Genomic DNA, 7483 nt, shown 5'->3' on the forward strand with positions numbered 1-7483 from the left:
AATAAAGAACAAAAGAATGTTCTACGCTACTTTAATCTAGCAAACATTCAGTCAGAAAACCTGGAAGAAGGAGGATGAACACAGAACTGTGTATATGGCTGAAGAATCAGTGAGCTAAATTTAGTAGCTCCACTGAAAAAAAAAAAAATAGCAAAGGCCAATTAGAACATCTCTTTCCAAAGGTGGCTGATCAGATAAAGAAGTTACATAGTGATAGCAAAACACCTTGAAGACATGACAGAAATCTTGAAAGGTTGTGGACTGTGCTAAACAAATTTAGCACATATATATATAGTACAGACCAAAAGTTTGGACACACCTTCTCATTCAAAGAGTTTTCTTTATTTTCATGACTATGTCACACTGAAGGCATCAAGGGCTATTTGACCAAGAAGGAGAGTGATGGGGTGTTGCGCCAGATGACCTGGCCTCCACAGTCACCGGACCTGAACCCAATCGAGATGGTTTAGGGGTGAGCTGGACCGCAGACAGAAGGCAAAAGGGCCAACAAGTGCTAAGCATCTCTCAGGGAACTCCTTCAAGACTGTTGGAAGACCATTTCAGGTGACTACCTCTTGAAGCTCATCAAGTGAATGCCAAGAGTGTGCAAAGCAGTAATCGAAGTAAAAGGTGGCTACTTTGAAGAACCTACAATATGACATATTTTCAGTTGTTTCACACTTTTTTGTTATGTATATAATTCCACATGTGTTAATTCATAGTTTTGATGCCTTCAGTGTGAAAGGTCATTTTAGGCTTTGCCAAAAAACAAATTAAAAATCTGGACCACTTGTGGAAAAGCTTTCTTTTTATGTTTATGATGTGATTGATCAACAACTAAATCTATTTTTGACCAATTTTTCTGTCGCAGAGGAGCAAAAAAGTTAGATCTGAACAAGCCACAATTAAAGCCCCTTTCCTATACAGGATACACAGATGTTTTGCAAAGTACAGGTGGACTATATTCTACAAACTGGATGCAATATAACTGGATGAATCTGCCTTTCTCCTCTTTGGCAACTGATCCTTTTATCATTTCCCGGCGGGATGGTGTACTTTGTCTGCAATCTTTTGAATATGTTCCAAAACTGACAAACATACCAAACTGGGACAGCAATTGCAGTCCTTGACCCTGGAGTACTGAAGGAACACCCTGATGATATGCCATCATTTGATTTATATCATACTGGGACCCAGGCATAGACGTTTGCCCTCTGTGGACATTATAGTTACATTTCTCTGAGACCCTACATGCCACAGTTCTGGATGTCCTGTACAAAGCACATTCAGGGCTTTTTAGGGATGTCAAATGTTTAAAGTTTTGATCAAAAACACACATTCTCCTTGTCTTTAAAAATTACGGATATTGACAGAATGATCAAATGTAGGACTCATGGGAGATATGATAATATTTTGTAATTATCTTTTAAATCTTCAGATCATCATAAACAAATCGGAATATGACTTTTTTATGAAACAGGGCATCATCATTTTTGTCTTCTGTTGAGGACAGCAGGCCAAAAATCAACAACACATTGATTAGATGCAATATATACATTGTACAGTATATGGGAATACTAATTTATTATATTTGTATGCACACATTGCATAAAGTAAAACAGTATATCAAATCATGTTATCTTTCATAACATAGTTGAGAATCATCTTTGTACAGAGAAACCTAAAAACTGATTGGCGAATGAACAAAAATTAAACTTTATTTTTACATGCCTTTTCACTACTATTTATTTATTTTTAAATAGCTTAGCCCTGGTGTCCTCTACAACCATAAAATATGAATAGAATATATATATATATTTTTCCCAAAATCTCCATTTGATATATACACTAAATCTTCCCCTGTATTTTATTTATTTATTTTATTTAGTGATGCTAAGTCACCCTGAGAGGAGTCACGACTGTGCAGATAGAGTTTGAAACAGAATTGCTCAGAAAAGCTTCCTGATCATTATAAACACCTGATTGGTGGTTCTGTTCACCTCATTTAATACTGATTACCCAACCCTGCTAAATGTCTCAAAGGTTATTTTTTGTCAAGCTAGATTTACAGTACATTTCAAATACTGCAACGTATAGATTTTCAGTGCCCTAAATCACACACTGTGTCTCGAGTTATGTCCTAATCAGCGTTTCTGAGTTTGTGAATGAAATGAGTCAATCAGAGCTCTTAAATAACTGTTCTTGCTTGGGTCTGGAAAGACTTTTTCATGTTTTTAGTTTATTTTATTTTGCAAACCTCAGAAAAGCATCAAAGTAATTCAAAACAGCTTTTGCCATTTTAGTAAATTCACATTCATAGCAAACATGTGAGGAACTAAATCTAAATCTAGTTCCTCTCATGGGCTTCTTCTTATGGTTCTACATAGCACAATTTGACGGTAGTGCTTTATAGCACCTTTAAAGATATGCAATATATAGCACTAAAAGTGGTTCCCCCATGATAACAAGCCAAAGAACAACTTTTTTGTTCGGAGTGCATGCTGCTGTGGTGTTCTAAACATTTATATAGAAAAGAAAAGCCAGTCCTCAAACTGTGAAGTAGTCAGGTGACCAGTATGATAAACTTGACCTCAATAAACACTTGACCAATACAGATTTAGATCCAACACTGATCTGAACGAATCATGTTTGCTTCTCACTCAAGAAGAAACTTGCAGAACCTTGATAAACCGAGCCTTGAGCTCTATCACAACATTATGAACAGTAAAGTGAGTAAAACAAGGCCACCAGCTTATGAAATAGTACTGGGTATTATTTACATGAACTGACAGTCCTAAGAGGATAAGCAGCATCATCATCACCAGTAAACACCATGAGTCAGTGTGGAACCTCTGTGTTGAGCTGGATCAGTGTTCGACTCATGTCTGACCCGCTGCCAGGTTTGCTGCGACTTAGTCACAGCTTTTTTTATTAGTCCCCTTTTTTTTGTCTAATGGTTTTTCTTCATTAAACACAGCACAGCAGATCCCGTAATCAGCCTTTGTTCTTTTTCAAGGGCCTTGTGCATGTTTAAATGATAAAATGTGACCCTGGACCACAAAACCAGTCTTAAGTGTAAACTTTTCTTAGGTGAGTTGACTTGTTTAATTTATGCATCATCTGAAAGCTGAATAAACAATCTTTCCATTGATGTATGGTTTGTTAGGATAGGACAATATTTGGCAGAGATACAACTATTTGAAAATCTGGAATCTGAGGGTTCAAAAAGTCAAAATACTGAGAAAAATCACCTTTGAAGTTCTTAGCAATGCATATTATTAATAAAAAATAAGTTTTTGATATATTTACAGTAGGAAATTTACAAAATATCTTCATGGAACATGATCTTTACTTAATATCCTAATGATTTTTGGCATAAAATAAAAATTAAGACAAGGTTTTGTGCTCCAGGGTCACAAATGGAGACAGGAGAAAGGAACTTTGAGGAAACAGAAAGGTAAATGTTGATTCAGAATCTGATTTATATCATCACATCTACATCTTTAAACCAGTGTTTATATCAGTAAATACCAATGAATCGCTGTTTAAAATGTACAGTTCAATAAACTGTGGTAAAACATCACCGAACTCTAAAAAGTGACGAGCACATTGTTATTTTCCCTCATTCCTCTCGTTCTTTCTTATCCTTTGCTTCTCTCAACTCTGGCTGCATTCTCTCCCAGAGCCCCAGAGGACAGCTTATCCAAGTCCAAGCAAACATGTGGCACATCTGGTAAAGAAAAAGCAGAGAGACAGAGGCAGAGAAACAGAGAGAGAGAGAGAGAGAGAGAGAGGGAGAAAGGGATGAGGGAGAGTCTCTGTTCTGCCTGCAGGAGGGTATATAAGACAGTACATGGTCTCTGTCGTCAGTGTCGCTGTGGGCTCACTGTTACAGAAACTGAACTATTTCTCATTCAGCATGCAGGATCACAATCACAAACGGGCTCTTCTCGCCTGGTGCCTGGTGTTTTTGGTGCTTGTCCAGCAGGTATTTATGATGATTGCAATTTTTTATTTTATAAAAGAATTTGTTGACGGCTCCCTAAACTGTTGACTTTTAATATTTATGTTAGTGTGTTCACTTGTTCCTTCAGTGGAATCTTTTTAAAAATACTTAAGATGACCTAAAATATTAGCTTAATACCTTTAACATAATATATTTCAATAATATCAATTATCCAGTGAAAATAATACATTATATATGTTTTTATATTATCGTTTAAAGGTGGAACCATTTTAAAGGAGCGTTTTAAATACTGTTTTGTTTTAGGTGTATTCACACTTACTGTTAAGAAATTAAAATCACATATTATAAACCTAATAGTCAAAGTCATAAAATATAACTATTTTTACAATGGTCTACCTGAATATTTAAATTCTGATTGGCTGGCAGGTATGCATTAAAACCGTTTAATTCACTACATAACCCAACCAGAATATTATTAAACTGATATTACTTATATGAGAGTAGAGCTGACTGATGCATTGTGTGTTTCAGGTGACCTGCAATCCTGTGCCAAAGTCAGACACACCTTCAACTTCTGTGCAGAAAGTTCAAAGGTCGCTAAAGAGAACGGCTCGAATGACCCCATTATGGAGGATCATGGGCACTAAACCTCATGGCGCCTACTGCCAGAACGACTATGAGTGCTCCACAGGAATATGCAGGTGAATGCATTGTTTAAATCAAGTTTTTTGTCCTTCTGACATATCTTTTAAACAAGAAATATAAGAACTGAATCTCAATTTTGCCTGTGATCCTCAGGAAAGGCCACTGTTCCTACAGCCAACCGATTAATTCCTAAAATGAAGACTCCTTCCTTCTCTGATCATCGTGCATGACGAAAGCTTGATTCAGTGAGCAGCAGGAGGCAACCGAATGTGCAATGCAGTTAATCATCAGTTAGACATATAGTAAGCCACAAATGAGGCAATAGGTGAAGTTCTGGAGATTGTGCTTATCATAAGGTAAATAACATGTGGACTATTTTGAGAGTGCAAAGAAAATCAACAGAAACCTCATAATCTACCTGCAACAGTGATATTGCTTTATACAAGAAGCATTATTAGTTGGATTTGCATGACATTTATGATAGACATATTTCAGGTGGTATTGGGAAATTGATACAGTATGTGTTTTGGGCCAGTCTATGGATGTCAATAGAGCAGTATAGAGAGAGCTTTTGGCACTAACAGCTGATCTCAGGACTAAGCTTAGTCCAAAGCGGGAAACTGGTGTGTAATATTAGATCGTGTTACCTGAAAGCTATATATGCAAGTGTAGGCAAACGTGTCTATTAGTGCCTTAGCTCAACCCAAATGTCATTGAACCAAAGCTAGTCTGGAGAAAAAGGGACAGAGAAAGTGCAAGGGTTGCTATTATTGACTATGCCTAGCCTATATATTAACCATTTGCCTCCATTCTTTGCCTTTGTCTGTGTGCTCACGTGTGTTTTTATTTTATTTAAGACTCATTTACCTGTCACTATTTATGTTGTTATAAACAAGTGTCTCCACCTCATCTCATAAATCAGGATTTACAAGCATCGTTTCAATATGGGATTACTTATTTATTGTATTTCTCTTTTCATTTTGTATGACTCAACAGTTGATTTACAGCTCTTTTTTATGTATCCGACTATATATCAATATAAGATTTATAACTTATATTTACTGTACTGTAACTCTATATGTGCATCTCTCATATGATATAAAATAAAAACATGTTCCGAGAAACTGTCTTTTATGTCATGGACTCCATTCATTGCATTTACCGTTGCACCATTCAATGCAGTTGGCCAACATATTTCCCAGCTGCAGTTTCAGAAAAAACAAAAAACAAACTTAATTCTAGTGCATTTAAGAATGTAAACGTTTGAGAATTTAGCCTGGATAGCTGGACGTCGATAACTGTTGCAGATTTGTCATGCAAGCCTCTGCAGGGTGATCAGGGTTTCTCAAGGTTAGTAGCACACAGCAGCTATTTGGCTGATATGGCATAGACCTCACAGAGGTTAGCCAAGCATGTGCAGTGCAGATTGGGGAATATTACATTCAGAGACATATAAATCAGTGATTGTGAAATTATAATAAACACACACACATAAGACACTTTTCAAATGGCAATTCTTTTTTGGCATTTTATCATTGATCAAGAGATATAAAGATCACGACATGTTGAGGATTATGAGCAGCAGCTCAGCACTCGGCCTCGGTGTGCTGTTCACGCACTTTCTGAGTGACGAAGAACTCTGGAATTCACAGAACCAAAGTTAAGTTCCAGTGCCATTCAGTGCCATTCCTCTGGATTGGTGTAACAACCATCCCATACTCACGAGGAGTACTGGAAAATATGACTTTTTTTGTAGAAATTTTAACTTGAACTGTAAAACATTGTAAAATGCTACAGCAAAACACTTAATTGGTTAATGGTACGTTATCTTACTATTTTTTGTTATGTACTATATATTAGGGTTTTATGTTACAATTTCTGTTGTTGAATGTTTATTTCATAACTTTAGTGTTATGTCTGTAACCATGATGTTGGTGTCTACTATATATTTGCAAATAATGCTACTTGTGATGAATTTTGTGTTGTCATGTTGCTTTCTTTTTATGGCATCATGTTAAAGGTGATGTGGCGTTTTTGTTTGTTTGTTTTGTAAATTACAGTTTTGAACTGAAAAATGTACAGGTATTCTGTAAAAAAAAGTATAAATTTTTCTTTGTTTTATTATCATGTTTATTATTATTTTTTCCTGCAAACTGCATTATTGTGGCAACCATTTTTTTGTCTGTAAAAACAATAAATAAATTCAAGGATTAAAAAAAATGGAGACAACCATCCTTAACATCCCAAAATAATTACTTTTCAATAATAAGGTACGTTAAAAATAATAATATAGGCCGGTATACACATAAAAATAACAAGTTAAGATTAGCTGGGATAGTGCAATGATAAGACTAAATGTCCAATTGTCTAAAATTATTTGGACACAAATCTAGAGCTGAAAGGGAGGAGGGGTGAAACTCTGAAATGTATCCTTGAAAATGACAGGACGCATGTAAGAAATAAACAAAAAAACTATTTTTTCAAGTAAATTTAATGATTAAAAAATCTGTTAGGATGTGACTGCTGCCACTAAGTGGATGTGTGTGCAAGACACATCTTTATGATATCACAGATGTAAAAAAGAAAAGTAAATATACAGCGCTTTTGGTGAGTTTTGAGCAAATGTTTGAAACAAAAGGTGTTTTTTTTTTCAAAATAAGAAAACTAACAAAGAATTACACTGATGTTTTAAAAAGGGTACTTACATTTACAATCATAATAGCAAGAAAATAACCAATTACCCCAAATAAACATATTAAGTGAAATAAATTAAAACAAATGATCAGGGGGATGAATCATTCAAATGAATTAACAAGGGATATTAAGTATTTTATACATTCAGTATGCTTTTTTCTTGTATCTTCTTGTATC

General features: G+C 35.4%; 1 protein-coding gene across 1 annotated transcript; it reads left to right on the top strand.

Moving 5' to 3' along the window:
• The first annotated feature begins 3840 nt into the window (after positions 1 to 3840).
• LOC113051381 (liver-expressed antimicrobial peptide 2) lies at positions 3841 to 4948 on the top strand. Its single transcript, XM_026215077.1, has 3 exons — positions 3841 to 3988; positions 4499 to 4668; positions 4766 to 4948. Exons 1-3 carry the CDS (start codon positions 3854 to 3856, stop codon positions 4803 to 4805), a joined length of 345 nt encoding a protein of 114 aa, XP_026070862.1. The 5' UTR covers positions 3841 to 3853; the 3' UTR covers positions 4806 to 4948.
• Positions 4949 to 7483: the final 2535 nt, after the last annotated feature.

Source organism: Carassius auratus, chromosome 32, assembly GCF_003368295.1.
Source record: "Carassius auratus strain Wakin chromosome 32, ASM336829v1, whole genome shotgun sequence".
NCBI classification, from domain to species: Eukaryota; Metazoa; Chordata; class Actinopteri; order Cypriniformes; family Cyprinidae; genus Carassius; species Carassius auratus.

What these genes read in the sequence shown, in the direction of transcription:
- LOC113051381 (XM_026215077.1), top strand. Translation starts at nt 3,854, where the DNA reads ATGGTCTCTGTCGTCAGTGTCGCTGTGGGCTCACTGTTACAGAAACTG. An exon ending in TTTTGGTGCTTGTCCAGCAG is followed by an intron (nt 3,989 to 4,498) that starts GTATTTATGATG and finishes TGTGTGTTTCAG; the next exon opens with GTGACCTGCAATCCTGTGCC. An exon ending in TGCTCCACAGGAATATGCAG is followed by an intron (nt 4,669 to 4,765) that starts GTGAATGCATTG and finishes TGTGATCCTCAG; the next exon opens with GAAAGGCCACTGTTCCTACA.